The sequence below is a fragment of the Rhinopithecus roxellana genome, chromosome 11, assembly GCF_007565055.1.
Source record: "Rhinopithecus roxellana isolate Shanxi Qingling chromosome 11, ASM756505v1, whole genome shotgun sequence".
In the NCBI taxonomy this organism is placed as follows: domain Eukaryota; kingdom Metazoa; phylum Chordata; class Mammalia; order Primates; family Cercopithecidae; genus Rhinopithecus; species Rhinopithecus roxellana.
This window is the reverse complement of record NC_044559.1, coordinates 117319856-117336337: the sequence shown is the minus strand read 5'-3', so window position 1 is coordinate 117336337 and position 16482 is coordinate 117319856. Positions and strand designations below refer to the sequence as shown.

Genomic DNA, 16482 nt, shown 5'->3' with positions numbered 1-16482 from the left:
CCAAAGCCGCATCGGTCAGCACCTGAGAAACAGCTTGTTCATGGGATACTTAAGTGACACCAACTAAGATTCACTCTCATCGGCAGATTTCCCTTTGGCTAGATTACTTCCTTTTTCCTCCCAACATTTTTTTTGTTTTGTTTTGCGATGGAGTCTCACTCTGTCGCTCATGCTAGAGTACAGTGGTGTGATCTTGGCTCACTGCAACTTCCACCTCCCGAGTTCAAGAGACTCTCCTGCCTTACCCTCCCGAGTAGCTGGGATTACAGGTGTGCACCACTGTGCCTGGCTAATTTTTGTATTTGTAGTAGAGATAGGGTTTCGCCATATTGGCCAAGCTGGTCTTGAACTCCTGGCCTCAGGTGATCCTCCCACTTTGACCTGCCAAAGTGCTGGGATTCCAGGCATGAGCCACTGCGCCCAGCCTTCCTCCCAACTATTTCAAGTTCGGGAGTACATATGCAGTTCTGTTACCTGGGTAAATTGTGTCAGGGGTTTGGTGTACATTATTTCATCACCTGGGTGGTGAGCACAGTATCCAATGGATAGTTTTTCGGTCCTCACCCTCCTCCCATCCTGCACCGTCCTCTTGCTGGATTACTATAGTTCTCCATGTGCCCCAACCCTTCTGGGCCACATGTTTTCTCTTGCTGCATAACAAATTACTACACATTTAATGGCTTAAAACCACCTACACTGATTATCTCACAGTTTCTGCTGGCCAGGAATCTGGACAGGGCTTAGCTGAGTCCTCTTCAAGGCTGTAATGAGAGTGTTGGCCAGGGCTGAGTTCTCCTCTGGAGGCTCGTCTTGGGAAGGGTCTGCTTCCAAGCTCAGCCTGCCAGCAAAACCATGACGTAATAATGTCAGCAAGGAGTGATGGCCCATCACATTTGCCATAGTCTATTGGTTTTCAGCAAGTCACATGTCCTGCCCATACTCGAAGAAAGGGAATTAAATAAAGGTCTGAACATCACAAGGAAGGGCTCATGGGGACCCACTCCAGAGTCTGTCTGCCGAAGACACATTCTTTAGGCTCACGGCCAGGTCCTAGAAGCCACAGTCCAGCACTGTCCAAGAGAAACAGAATGTGAACCATGTGTGTAATGTTAAATTTTCTAGCAGCCATATTAAAAAAAGTGAAAAGTGCATACACTACAATACTATTTTATGGATGCAATGGTTACCGTGAAATACAGTCCCACCAAAACAGCTTACAAAATAGCTTACACTGCTGGTTTTTAAATTTAAATTAATTCAAATGAAATCAGATTTAAAATTCAGTCCCTCAATTGCACCAGCCCATTCCAAGTGCTCAATAGTCCAAATGAACAGTGAGGTCTTAGATCCACCCTCTCTTTAAAGCAGGAAACAATGCTTCAAATATCCCCTGGGTCAGGCAAAAGTGAAGTGGCGGCAAGATGCTCTCCTTGACCTCTAAAACCTCTTCTCAGGCTTCGATCTTGGCCACCGTCCTTATCAGGCCTGCACAGCCCGGTTTTAGCAAGAATCCTGTTAAGTCAGTTTAGAGAGAAGTCCTCCTGCCCTTGAGATCTGATCAAAGCCCTCGTCCTCCACCCTGGCTAGCTGATCACCCCGGCCTGCTCTTAGCAAGAATCCTCTCTATCCCCGAGGTCTCTTCTTAGTGATTTTCCACCTATGGACTACTGCCCACCACCCTTGGTTGTAAGTCCCCATCTGTCTTTACTGTATTCCACTGAGCCCAGTTCTGGACGCAAGTCTCTTTTCCCTATTGCAATAGTTTCTGTGTAAAATCTCTCAGGCCGGGTGCGGTGGCCCACGCCTGTAATCCCAACACTTTGGGAGGCTGAGGCAGGCGGATCACCTGAGGTCAGAAGTTTGAGGCCAGCCTGACGAACATGGAGAAACTCCGTCTCTTACTAAATATACAAAAAAATTAGCTGGACATGGTGGTATGTGCCTGTAATCCCAGCCACTCAGGAGGCTGAAGCAGGAAAATCGCTTGAACCCGGGAGGCGGAGGTTGCAGTGAGCCGAGGTGGTGCCATTGCACTCCAGCCTGGGTAACAAGAGTGAAACTCCATCTCTAATAATAATAATAAATGTCTCTTTACTGCTTTGACAAGAGTCCATCTCTGATTCTCCCCAACAGTTGGGAGGGCTCAGTAGCAAGCTGGAGACAGCATGGATAGTTGTGGGAATGCAGGCTTCATGTTTTTGGATCTGGGATTTTTTTTTTTTTTTTTTTTTTGAGACTGAGCCTCGCTCTGTCACCCAGGCGGGAGTACAGTGGCGTGATCTTGGCTCACTGCAAGCTCCACCTCCCAGGTTCATGCCATTCTCCTGCCTCAGCCTCCCGAGTAGCTGGGACTACAGGCAGCCACCACCAAGCCCAGCTAATATTTTGTAGTTTTAGTAGACAGGGTTTCACCGTGTTAGCCAGGATGACCTCGATCTCCTGATCCCGTGATCCACCCGCCCAGGCCTCCCAAAGTGCTGGGATTACAGGCGTGAGCCACCACGCCTGGCCTAGATCTGGGATTTTTCAAGGAGCCCAAAGTCTATTTTTGGTGGGAAATCACCTAGACATAAAATACCATCTATTGAAAAAACATTTTTTAACGCTGCAGGCCAAATAAAACATGTCAGACTGATCTGGCTGAGCCAGCAGTGCTTAACCCCAGCTTTAACGTACCCATCTCCTACTGTGGTTCCTTCTTTACTATTTTGTCAATTTGAATCACACAGGGTAATCTTATTTCCTGAAAGTTTTGGGAAGCTATAGCACTGCAGTCTTTAAGAAATGACCACACACATGGAGAATCCCCCAAGACCAAGGCCCCTCCTGGGCAATGGGAGTTCCTCTTCCCCAGTCTGTCCCATGCCATCCCACCTACCCTTGCTTCCCATTTCACTCGAGGGACGGTTGGACAGCGAAGCAGGAAAGCGAAGATCTCTTTTCTCATCAGGCTCTTTTCCAATTCATAAATGTCCAGAAGAAAACAGAATATATTTTCCTGATTAGTTATACTTATTCTTTTGTATATTTGCATTTTCCCCCAGTTAAGAATGACAAGCAAGACAGGGCAAAGGTTTACCTAGTTTACCTTGGTGCTTCCTACAGCAGAATTAAGATATAACATGCCATAAAATTGCTGGAATCATAAGGAAATGAAAATCATAACGAAATGAGCATTGACTTTGAAACCCTGAGAGAGCATTCAATGAAGATTGTCTAATGAGGCGTTTAGGGGCAAAGAAAATGACCACCTTCCTTTCTCCTGTCCCGCTCCTCACCAAGGGCCCTGCTCCAATAACTGGTTGCTCAACTGCCTCTAAGGATGGGTGTAGGGCTTTGGATTCCTCGGGTGGATATACAAGGTGTAGCTGCTCAGAAAAAGTAACACATTTAAGGATTATCATGATAAACAGGTATCAAATTAGCCTACCTATGGCCTCTATCTGTTTCAGTTCGGCCTTCAATCCACTAGAAAAACCACAGAACGTTGCTTCAGAGAGAGAAAAGGAGGGGCTGCGAAATTGTCTTTAGTCTTTCCATGGATCAGGTAAAGTTGTCAAAGAGGAAAGAAGGCAGGTAGATTTATCTCTGGGACTCCCAAAAAGGACGACAGCACACTGGCCTATAGCGGGTATTCTGAGGGTAGCGATGAGAAGCCCCATCGCTTCTGGGAAGGTGGAGGAGCCTCAGAACCTACGGATGGCCACTAGGAGATGCGCCCCTGGCAATCGTCCTTGGACTTGGTGCACCCTCCCATAAAGCACTCACGGGATATGAGTCAGACACACCAGTAACGCCACGCTACATTCTGGTTATATCATAGGTTAATTGGGGTTTAGACCCCAGCCTGGCATCCCACTCACCAAATTCAGCATTGTTCTAAAATGTTTCCTAGAACTTACTATGTTACAAATGAGCTTGTGGAACATGTAAATGAGGGAGGACTTGTGCAAAAGACCTTATAACATATGGTGTAACAATTAAATTTTAACACGAGTGGACTCATTGCTATGTTTCCCTACTGTTCATTTTCCAGTAAGTTTACATGTTGATATCAAAATGAATTTATAAAAAGACCTGGGTTCAAGTTTTCTGATTTCTAAAGGTACTTAAATATTTAAATAAATGCCTGCCATATTTAGTGCTGTGAAATGTAAAACCTAAGAAGGCAGTTAGTGTATCTTGAAAATAGTGTAAACACTTAAGCAAATAAAGACCAAACCATCAACAGTTAATAAACAAAAATAAATTAAGGACACAAAGGCTGTGACCACTTATCTCAAAGAGTGATGTTTATCCTTTTCTTTTCTTTCCTTGTTTTTTTGGGAGAGGCGGGATTGTAGGGTACATACTTTCTCACGAGTTTGATGTATTTTGTGTTTTCTTACTGGGTTTATAGGGCATTTAATTTCCCATGGATTTTAAGCATTTTAAGCAGAACATATAAAATAACTATTTGAATCTAAATGTGTTTACACGTTCATTTGGGATCATTTCTGATCTGGTAAGGAGGAAGAAGGAGTTTTTTTTTTTTTTTTTTTTTTTTTTTTGAGTCAGAGTCTCGCTCTGTCGCCCAGGCTGGAGTGCAGTGGTCGGATCTCGGCTCACTGCAAGTTCTGCCTCCCGGGTTCCTGCCATTCTCCTGCCTCAGCCTCCGGAGTAGCTGGGACTACAGGGGCCCGCCACCTCGCCCAGCTAGTTTTTTGTATTTTTTAGTAGAGACGGGGTTTCACTGTGTTAGCCAAGATGGTCTCGATCTCCTGACCTCGTGATCCGCCCGTCTCGGCCTCCCAAAGTGCTGGGATTACAGGCTTGAGCCACCGTGCCCGGCCAAGAAGGAGTTTTGTATCTTAGATGTTGTCCACAATTCTTACTCATTTAGAAGTAGAAAGAGTATATTTCTTGGTAGACATAAATGGTAAATAGCCACCTATTCTCCACCATGAAATGTCTTTTAAAGTCAATATTGATATCACATTTGTTTGGAAAACACAAACTTGTTCCGGGAAATTACTAAACCAAGGAATAATAAGAGCAGAACACAAATTTCACAATTTGCTTATGCATGGTTTCATCCAGGAGCAACGCTAGGTGAAATGTGGAAAACCACACCTAGCATCACAACACACAGAACACAAGTGGGCAGCCTCCATTCACTGCAAGTGCTGAGTCACACTTAACTGGGATTAGAACTCACCCTCTGATTCCACTTGACTCTCCTTCCACAGCTTCACCTTAACTCACGAGCTGCAACCCTTCCTATACCCACTTTTACAGGCACACTTCAGGTCTTTTCCAAGGTAAAGCGCCACATTTATTAACCATTTAACATGTGTCAAACTGTGCTGCTCTTAGTAGGGTCCTATCTTTATTGTCGGGTATGTCACTGCTGAAGTTTTTGGATGTTGAGCCTCTAACCCAGTTTTCCCCATACATCCTAAGGCCTCTTTATTGTGCAATTTTGCAGAGCATTCTGATTTTCTGAAGGCAAGTGTGCATTAACAACAGGATTCACTGCATTCTATTATGAGCATCATTTCATCAAAATTATAGCAATTAAAGTCCAATATCCAAGAGGTATCTGCTAGAAACCACCCCCAATGTTCAGAGTTCTCTTGATTTTAAGCATTCTGTATAGCATTTTACATTTCTCAAATGACAGCTCTTGGAATAAACATCTAGAAACAAACGAGTTATAAATGGCATTTGATTAATAAGCCATGAATTCATATTTAGAAATGTCATTTTCAAAAGACATTAAACAGTAATTTAGATAATGCTACCCAATTTTAATTTAGTGATGTTTACCGCTTGGTCAAAAATGACCACTAGCACTTCAAAGTTTTAATCTCAAAATATTGACTTGTGACAAAACTACTAAGACATATTACCTACACACCGCTCCTTCAGCTTTTAACACCACGGCCTTCGTTTAAACTTTGAAAAATATCCTGAGACCATTTTAAATCACTACGTACATAAAACATTCAGCATAAACCAGGCACTTATTCCATTTTAAATTTTCCCCACTGCAAGCATAAACAAAATCATGTTTCAACAAATATGCTCTGACAAATAAAAATCTGGAGGCTTTTTTTGCCTTTCAAATATACAAAGCAGCACAGTTAAATATCTACAAATGTTGGTGAAAAGTTAAAATAAAAATGGAATTTGCTTCCATCGTGCTAAAGACCTTAAGAAAATTATTCTTTTTCAAATACAAGAGAGGCAAGAAGAAAAGTAGAAATACTCTACCACGTAGCTTAATGAAGGAAGCAAAAGCACAGGAATTTAACTCGTAGTCTAATGTAATTCTATTCTAACTACTAGGTCTTTCCACATCGAATGCTTATTTAACTTAACCTGAAAAGAATCCATTTGACTGTCTGCCTCCACATCCCATGTAAATTAATATTCAGCAACCACCTGAATGAAATGAGACTGTTCTGATGTTTTGATATTAAAATACTTCACTAAAATTAAAATCTATTAGAATCTAAGTGGCTTTTTTTAAAAGAAAGAAAAAGGCATTAGTTGTATAAACACAGAATTAGTATTTACTCTGAGAATTCTTTTTTACTTGTTTTTTGGTAGAGCCCAACCAATATTCCTTTCTGTGACCATCCTTATAAAACATGAGCAAAAGACAGCAAAAAAGATTTTAAAATGTACCTGTTTACAAAGGGAGACAACACAATCTGATAAACAACTGGAAAAGTTTGTCTTTCCCCCTCAACAAGTATAAAAGCCTTATCCAGTTTACTTAGTACTTGAAGTAAGCCCCAACTTCTTCATCAGATTTCATTAAATAATATATACTTTTAGGAAAGCTTTTTAGATGCCAGCATGGTATCTAATCTTATAAAGTGCAAATACTGAAAAACAAGTATTTTTTATTCTTGGAATTGTTTTATGAAACTATATAAAACAATAGATAAATGTAACTGACAACACCAGAAAAAAGCCGATTTTAAAAACAAATCAACTTTCCTTGAATTTAATGTCTACTTTAATACTTATTTATATTAATAACTTGTAACTAAGCAGTATATAATGGCATTTTTCTAAGCCAAATATTTGTGATGAAAAACAAAAAAAATCACTGATTTTGCACCTTACTTGGTAGACAATTTTAGCCAGCACAAAAGATGGAAACTACTAGTTTCCATAGTACTCTGGCATCTCAGCAATACAACAGCTAAAGAACGGCAAGTGTAGTATACTGGCGACACTATCGTTTTCAGTTCACCAAGACTAAGATGCCACTTTGCGTACAAGAACATCAAGAATAAAATTTCATGTAGTCTGATGCTACTTATCTCCTTTAGTTTGAAGCAGTATACAAATACAGTGTATGTCCCAGAGTTTCAACTATTTATTTTTATTTTTTCAAATCAACACCAGTGAAAGTTAATGACTGAATTGCTTCTACTTGGAATGCAGATGTTCCTGGTAAGATCACTCAGAACAGTCGGCTGGGCGCGGTGGCTCAAGCCTGTAATCCCAGCACTTTGGGAGGCCAAGGCGGGTGGATCACGAGGTCGAGATCGAGACCATCCTGGCTAACACAGTGAAACCCCGTCTCTACTAAAAAATACAAAAAAAAAACTAGCCGGGCGAGGCGGCGGGCGCCTGTAGTCCCAGCTACTCGGGAGGCTGAGGCAGAATGGCGTGAACCCGGGAGGCGGAGCTTGCAGTGAGTTGAATTGTGGCCACTGCACTCCAGCCCGGTGACAGAGCAAGACTCTGTCTCCAAAAAAAAAAAAAAAAAAAAGATCACTCAGAACAAAAGGCTCACCCCTCACCAGATACTAATGGAAATAAAGTACCCCCAGGTTACGTGCAGAAAGTACACTGCTATAACTACATGCTAGAAATCATGCGCCCAAGTTTCAGTACCATGGTATCCACGTCCATTCAGTGTCATAGGTAAACTATTCAGGCTGAATGGCAGGGATATTTAAGGTAGGCAGAGGTAGATATGAAACAGAAAATTTATACAAGCCAGAAAAGATCATGTTACATTAGCCCTACAATGCATAAATAAGTAGGCGACCCAGAAATATACATGGAGCTGCCCCAAATCGCATATCTACCAAGATATTCTTTCGACAAAAGATATATCTGGATTAAAATCTAGTTCTCTGAATTCCTAAAGCCATGAACTGAAATTTCCACTTAATAGCAGAATGGACGAGTAAATTCCTACAACTTAATTGAGTTCTTATTCTTATCTTCAACCCCAAATACCATTACCACTCTCCATCCCTTTCTTTAAAAGAAATCCATGTAGTCACAAAGTATGATACATTTACAATACAAATTAATGAAACCATTTTGTCAGGAGCCATCCACCTTTTACAGAAATGAACTTGTTATAATGGTTCCTCTAAGTGAATTTACCTGTATTCCTGATTACAACTTCTTCAGTCATTTTCAGCCACTCCTTTACAGCGTATTATGTTTTTAAATTACAGAATATCACAGATACTTATATCACACCCTTCTTTTCTCTGGAGAAATAGAAACAAATTCTGAAACAGTAAACAGATTTTTTTTTTCCATTTTTGGTTCAGAGAAAAATAACCATACATGGACGTCTCACATAAATTTTTCTATTTGGCATCTTAACCTGGCTAACAGACAGTATCACCTATAATTAACCAAAAACATTCTTAACTGTTGATACAGCGTACCTTTTCCTAAAGTAACAAGATAATGTGATTACCCTGCAGTTAAGAAACTTGATGTATCCTGCCACAGAAACAACTGATTACAAACATTTATTCTATTTTTTAAATGACATTAACCAACTGAAACAAGTCCCAAACTAGCTCTTTAATAAGTTGATGGCATACGTTACTGTAATGTGCGTGTGTTTCAAAATTGACTGTGGTTATATATTTTATTCAATCTGCTTCCAATTTAGTTACCAATTTGAGGAAAATAAGTAACAATGATAACTTTTAAAAAGAAAGGACTTTCCCTCTCCTTCAGTGATTTCCATATTTTAACAGAAGGTTATGACTAGGGTCATGAGAAGTCTTTTAAAACAAACATGCCAAAATGTTTGCATCTAAAAACAGAGAACTCTGTTTGCTGGTTACATTTCTAGAGTTACCTAAAAGCCATCCTGAGTGAATAAGGTGGGTATTGAATAAATGGAGAAAAGCTGACTTGGGTTTGAATGAGGAAAGAGCGCAAATTTTCATCAGCTACTCTGAATGCAATTCAAGATGAAGAACATGAAACTATACTGAGCCACAGCAGCATCAATGGCCTGAGGATACAGGCCCTCACATGTTAGGGTTAGCAACGTTCCTTTATGTGTGCAGCTTCCGATGCCAGCCTGAAAAATTTAATTTCGTTACCTCTAACCAGAACTCACATGGTTCTGATTGTAATTCTTTTAGGAATAAGGAATAGAGTCGAGGCAATGAGAACAGAGCATCAAGTTAGAAATCCGGAACGTAAGAAATTCTACGAGACAACTGGCAGGAGTGTTTAAAAAGTCAATGTCATGGAGCACTGGGGGAGATGACAAGATTAACCCATATTAGTAGAGAAGCAAAGGACATTAGAAGTATGGTTATATATTCTTGGAATGGATCCTGGACTTAAAATATTACATATCTATAAAAGACAGTTTGAGGGACATTCAATAACAACATATTACAGAATTACTGTTAATTTTCTTAGATGTGAAAATGGTTTAGGTTATGTGGGAAACTGTCCAAATCCTTACAAGATACAAGACGAAGAACTTAGAAATACGGTTTACAATGTTTATAACGTGTCAGTTCACACAATAAAGTACGTGTGTATACACATATGAACACGTCTATATATATATACACACACACGTGCATATATAAACATACACAAGGAGATAAAACAAACGTGGCAAATTTTTAATGATTAGCAAATCTAGATGAATAGTAATTAGATGTTCAGTGTTATCACTCTTCCAATCTTTCTGTAAGTATGAAAATTTCTCAACAATTTTTTGAGAAAGTGCCACTTATATTAACAGATATTTACTTCAAGGGACAAACTTACTTAACATTCTACATCCCCTGCCTGTTTAATCTTAGCCTCTTAACCAAGTGGTCTCCAAACCAGGTTCATACATTCTAGGGTACAGAGAAAACAAACCACTACCACATAAAAAGAAAATATTTAAATTTCTATTAATAACTTTTTATCTCATCCTTTTAAGATTTCTATTTTTTGCTGTGTTTCATAATGTACAATATGCATTAGTACAGAACTTGTAAAATTTGTGACTAAATAAATGTACATATTTTTAAGGCTACACACTAAAAAAATTTGTTTTTCATCGGGTTATCTAATCAAAAAATTTGGATACTACTCTTCTGTAAAACAGAAAAGACTTTTTGTTTTTAAGTCTCTGACCACTAAAAGACCATTAAAATCAGTCCCTTTTGCTTTTATCCAGGGGTTTACTGACTCTTAATAATTTATTATGAGAAATTCTAGGTCTAACAGTAGCAGCAAAAAGACAGTAATGACAGTGGTTAAGTGTTAGCAGAAGCCAGGGAATCAGATAATTGGCAAAGTGCAGTTTGGCCACAAGTTAGCACCAATAAAATGTTCAATTGTGTTCATCAAGGAAATCTAAAATTTTAAATACTGAGATTTAAAGTGTTCTAGAATGTCATAGAGAAGAGAATTTCTGAAGCCTGGAAATTTTCAGAAAAAGATACTACCAAGGACTAAGTAATTTCGAAAGAAGACCGTTCTAAGAAAGAATACATATAATACAATGAAGGCAGCTTTGCTTAAAAACATGGGGGTGTACTGGGCATGTCAGTATAAAGAATACAGAAAACAATCTAGGTACTTGACAAGAACACTTAATGGAATCATGATTCTAAAATAAAAGATAATTGAATATAAGGCCTTTGAGAAAATAGGTAAGTTTCTTCTATATATTTTATTCTAAGGGGTACAAGCAGTTAATCCAAAAGAAAAAAGAAAAAAAAGGAAAATGATACAAGTGAAAAATTTAAACTATAACTTTGTTATTAAATATTTTAAAAATGATGTAACAGAAGGCAAGCTGTAATTATTGCAACTGGAAAATAAACCAAGAAAATACATGAGAAAAGAAAATAGTGACTTTAATGTATATTAAACAGATGAAAATTTGAGCAATTATACCAATAAATCTCGTTTTGGAAAATAATTTCCATAATTTTTATAGTTGCATAGTTTATCGTGTAGGGTGCTAATTTGTCTTATATCAACTTGAAGCTTTGGAAAAAAGATGTTTTAAAACTGAATTATACATACCGCATAGGAAAGCTGTTATCAGAGAAGAAAGATACTGGTCTATTAAGCATTTTAAATACAAAAACTATGAGGTATAGAAACAAAACGCCAGAAGTACATGAAAAAAGGAATCTGTAGGCACATAAAAAGGTCCCTCGCTGCGTAGGGAAGATAAGTAACAGTGAGGGAGAAAAACAGAGTTAGAAGAGGCTGTAAAGTCCCATTAGGTACGCATTCAAAATCCTCTTACAGGTTCAGGGCACTGGTATAACATCACAGGCCATGGGCCTGTTGGCTATATATGCTAGATTGTTAACTGGATTAGATTTTTTCCATTTACGTGTCACTATTTTATAGAAAATCAACCTCAAATTTTATTTTAAAAAAAAAAAAGAGAAATAAAATTTGCTTCACAGAAGTTTACATTACAGTTATTTATTTCTCGTTCTGCCTCCCAGGATGGAATGCAGTGGCGTGATCTCATCTCACTGCAACCTCTGTCTGCCAGGTTCAAGCAATTATCTCACCTCGGCCTCCTGAGTAGCTGGGATTACAGGTGTCTGCCACCATGCCTGGCTAATTTTTGTAGTTTTGTAGAGATGGGGTTTCACCATGTTGGTCAGGCTGGTCTCGAACTCCTGACCTCAAATGATCCACCCACTACAGCCTCCCAAAGTGCTGGGATTATAGGTGTGAGCCACCGCGTCCGGCCTATGTTACAGTTAGTTCATTTTATAAATTATTCTATTCCCTCAAAATAAGGACAGCTATTAATGAAAGATTTCTTGAAAGTGCAAGATTTGCAGGTTTCAGAACTTAAAGTCATTCATGATCCTAACTGGCCCCCTCCTATTTCTACCGTCATCGTGTCATTTGAAAGACAAGCCAGTGCTTGACTTTCATTGGAGATTTTCCCCCTGGTATTTTCATTTTTAATAACAGGAAGGCATAAACTCATACAGTAACAGTTTTAAAGTACTCATCATTTAAACCTTTACAAGCCTCGTAATGTAATAGGTAAAGAAAAATGTATGTGGGTTGTAATGAGGGTAGTTTTCTCTATTTACTGTTATTTGACTTTTATGGGGCAAAAAATCATATTAGAGACTATGTCATTGATTTTCAACATGGAAGATATCAAAATTAAAATGGGAAAATGATACATTTAACATTGGTAAACAGGAATTTATCAAAAGACAAAGAAAAACTGGGGAAAAGTGTATCAGTTAAACCATAATACTCAAATTGGAGTGGAAAAGATTATAATCTGATTGATGTTTATCAAAAAGTAACTTCTAGTTTTTAAAACATGAAATTTGACTTCAGGGCAGGGCAACATATTTTAAACACAGGAAATCGCAACACAACACTAGAGCGAAACACTTAAGTTACCCTTAAGTAATCTTACAGGTGACTAATTTCACAGGCTCAGATTTAAAACTACGGTGCTTTAAATCTGAGCCTGTGAAATTAATCACCCTTAAGATTACTCGCCAAAGATTTAATCTTCTCTCAAAGAAAATAAACAAGATACCTGATTACAACAGTCTTAGAAAATAAGCATCAAATTTTCATTTATAGTATGAAACCTGTTACATCAATTCATTAAATATGATATTCAACTCAAACTTTTCAGTTGTTTTAAATAGTGTTAAAATAATAGTATAGCCCAACCAGGGAAACTGTAAATATTTAAGATTACAATGTCAGTGGAAAACATTTTTCGCATGAATTAAAAGAAACGCATTCATTCGAAAATATTCCCAAGTAGGAAGCCAAAATAATTCCATTCGAATTTTAAAAGACCAGAAAGAGCAACCCAAAAATCCAGTTTGAAAGATAACAATAAATATATAAACCATTAAGCAAAGCCAGGAATATAGATTACTTTGAAACATCTACTTATTTCCATTTTAATGAAGAATTAGAGGATACAATGTGTTAAAAGACATATTTAAAAGACTAGCAATGGCATTAGACAGATGAATCAAATTTTGTTGATATCCCAAATAATTACAAGAGACTTCAAAAATGTAGTGTAATTCAGGTTTTCTTTCCAGTTTAAAAATTTCTATCCATTGCCTCTATCTTTGGTGTCACTGCCACCAATAAACACAGTATACAGCTTAGAAACCTAATTACTATCTTCAACTAGGAAAAGGTAAACCAACATCATTTCTTTAAAAATAAGAAATAAAGAATGTGATCGTTCTCAATTTTGTCTCATGGTCTCACAGTATTCTGAAATGTCATGCCAAAATGTAAAAGTTCAAAAGGGAACATTATCATTTGCTATAATTGCACCAAAAATTTAGCTACTGTACGCTGGTGTGATGACAGCTAGTAGTATGCAGAGGCTACAGAAAGACATGTGTATTTATATATGTATCTTTAGCTCACAATTAGTAAAAGGTTCAGTTTAATGTGAAACTGAAACACATGACAACATAATGCGCCTTCAGGTAAATACGCTACAACTTTGTTTTCTTGCAGTTTAAAAGGATAGTATAATTACCTTAAATTTACACAAAACATTAAGAAACATGGTAGCTGTTTATGATTAAAATAAAATAGCAATGTAAATTAATTTAACACAGTGTTAAATATATTCACATGATCACCACTGTGATTCAAAATGGCCACTAATGCAGTTACATATCAATATATGTACATAACATTTGCCACAACAGTTTTCGTAAGTTTGACTTTCTGCAGACCAGGTTTACGAGACAAATAGCCTTGTATCAATTCTTTCATATTATGAAAGGAATTAAATGTTGTAAGTAGTTTCATTCCTCTGGGGGTGGGGGAAGAACCTCTAAAAAAAGTCAGTGTAAATTGAAGAGAGTTCTACCTTCTTGAATATTTGAACTTGTTGACCTGGAGAGATTCCTATAAGCTGAGGATAAACACATCTTAAGAGAGTAATGAATCTCATAACATTGTCAGTGGCATTTAGCAGGCATCTGCCACCAAGTGGAACACCGGGTCCTATAGCAGAGCCTTCTGAGAATACGGTTGCTGTGGCTGAGGTGGCTGTTGGCTGCCTCCAGGCTGAGGCAGGGTTGATGAGGTTAAGTTATAGTTTGGCACCTGGGACATACTAGGTCCTGCATTCTGGTACAGAGTGACATCGGCAGTTGCTGCAGCAACAGTAGCGGTAGGAGGAGGACTATATACCGGCGCCTGGCTGGGATACGTGTTTCCTTGAACGGAACTCACCATTGTACTGTGGAGGAAGAAAAGCACTCATTAGATCAATACTGATTTATAGAGCAACTTACAGATAAACGGAAAAGCTATTTATTAAGCATTCATTCATATAGCCAATTCATTTAATAACCTTTTACTAAATAGCTATACTGTGCCAAACATTGTTATTTTAGGCATTGTGATATTAGGCATTGCAATTAAAACGTGTTATTTAAGCATTGTGTAAAAAAAGGTGGGGCGGGGGGTTGCGGAAATAAGTCTACACCACCATGGAGCCTCTGTTCTAGTGGTAGAAAAGGGTAATAAACACATGGATTGTGTGTCGAGTGGTTATAACTGCTAAGAAGAAAAACAAAGCACAATACGGAGGTCCAAGAGCAGCTGGGACCACGGATTCTAGTTTATGGTAGGGGCCTCTCCAATAAGGCAATATTTAAGCAGAGATGTGGAAAAAGTGAGGGAGTGAGCCAGATAGATTCCCTAGGAAAGTGCATTTCAGGCAAAGAGAAAGAAGCCTTTGAGGAGAGAAAACACCAGGCACCTTCAAGGAACAGCAGGAGGCCACGAGAGCTGCGGTGGCGGCGGGGAGAGCAACTAAGGCGGCGGAGAGAGCAACTAAGACCACCCGGCAGGACTAGGGTGGTGGGGAGGGGCTGGAGAACACAGCACCTGATGGCCACAGTAAGGGCTGTAGCTTACACTCTGAGTGAGACAAAAAGACACTGGCTGGTTCTGAGCAGAAGGGTGATAAGATTCCACAGGGTTTAATGGGCTCCCTCTGGACCAGGATAGCGGACTGCAGGCTATTACGATCAACCAGGAGAGAGCCAAAGGGCAGCAGGGCCACGGCAGTAATGGTGAAGATGGGAGAAAGGGACAGGGTCTAGATACATTTTGAAGATAATGCCTTCAAAATATGATAATGAACAGAAGAGTCCAGAATGCCTGAGGTTTAGAACTGAAAAACTGGTAGAAATAACTGATAGAGTGGCCATTCACTGAAAAGAATACTATGATGGGACTACAGTAGACTGGGGGGTGGGAGGGGTGTGGGGAAGATCAAAGTAATAATCTTGGATCTGTCAAGTTTGATGTCCAAAAAACAGACAACCAAAGAGAATGCATAGGCAGTCAGATTCAAGCCTGTTGTCCTGCATAGGCAGTCAGCTATTCAAGTCTGCTGGCCCGTGGGGAAGTGCGGAGAAACACCCATCTGGGAGCATCTGGGAATCCTCGGCAGAGGCATTCAGAATCGCAGAGGCATTCAGAATCACGGGGCTGCATGAGATCCCCCAGGAAGCGGCTGCAAACAGAGAAAAAGGCAGTCCATCTACTGAGCACTGGACCTTGACGTCCATAAGACAAAGCGGCAAGAGGCAAATGAGACTGAGAAGAAGTGGCGGTGAGGCAGAAGGGAAAAGAGAATGTCACCGGCAAGTGAAAAAAGCATTTCAGAAAAGAGGGAATCACGAACTGTCAAATGGAGGAGGAGGTGAATGGTGAACTGACCAAGAGTCTAGCAATATGGGCATCACCAGTGTCCTTGAAAAGAACTGTCCCAGAGGACTAATGGAAAGGAAGGCCTCATACCCTCATTTCTCTTATTTCCTTGAAAATACCACCATGCTGATCAACTCTCTGAAGCTGCACCCCCTCAGGTACTGAGCTTGCCTCCCGCTCCCACCGCTCCGCTGCCAGTACTCCCATCTCAAGGCCCTGCACTTGTGCACTGCTCCGATTAGAAAAAGAAAGAAAAAAATCCTTTAAAGGTTGTCTTTATCCACTGCCTCTACTTCCTGTCTTCCTGTTTCCAACCAAATACATGCATTTCCACTGTAAGACACTAGGTTAGCTATGTGAAGAGAAGTACTAAGATGCTGAGAATTCCCCCTACGTTTGTATTAAAAATGTAAAACAAGTTATATATAAAGCAACTGCCGAATTTTCAAAATACTGCCTATTTCTAAACTTTCC

General features: G+C 39.3%; 1 protein-coding gene across 4 annotated transcripts in view; it reads right to left on the bottom strand.

Moving 5' to 3' along the window:
* Positions 1-432: 432 nt before the first annotated feature.
* Positions 433-16482, bottom strand: part of STAM (signal transducing adaptor molecule) — an 84490-nt gene continuing 68440 nt past the window's right edge. The window contains exons 14-16 of one of the 4 annotated variants that reach the window (XM_030940989.1): positions 14518-14524; positions 2879-2953; positions 433-1070 (exon numbers count right to left, since the gene is read on the bottom strand). In XM_030940989.1, coding sequence (XP_030796849.1) covers positions 1038-1070; positions 2879-2953; positions 14518-14524 — 115 coding nt within the window. In that variant the 3' untranslated portion in view covers positions 433-1037. Of the gene's footprint in view, positions 1071-2497; positions 2954-13149; positions 14525-16482 lie in introns of those variants that run through there. The other 3 variants (XM_030940988.1, XM_010354749.2, XM_010354750.2) reach the window with 3 other exon arrangements.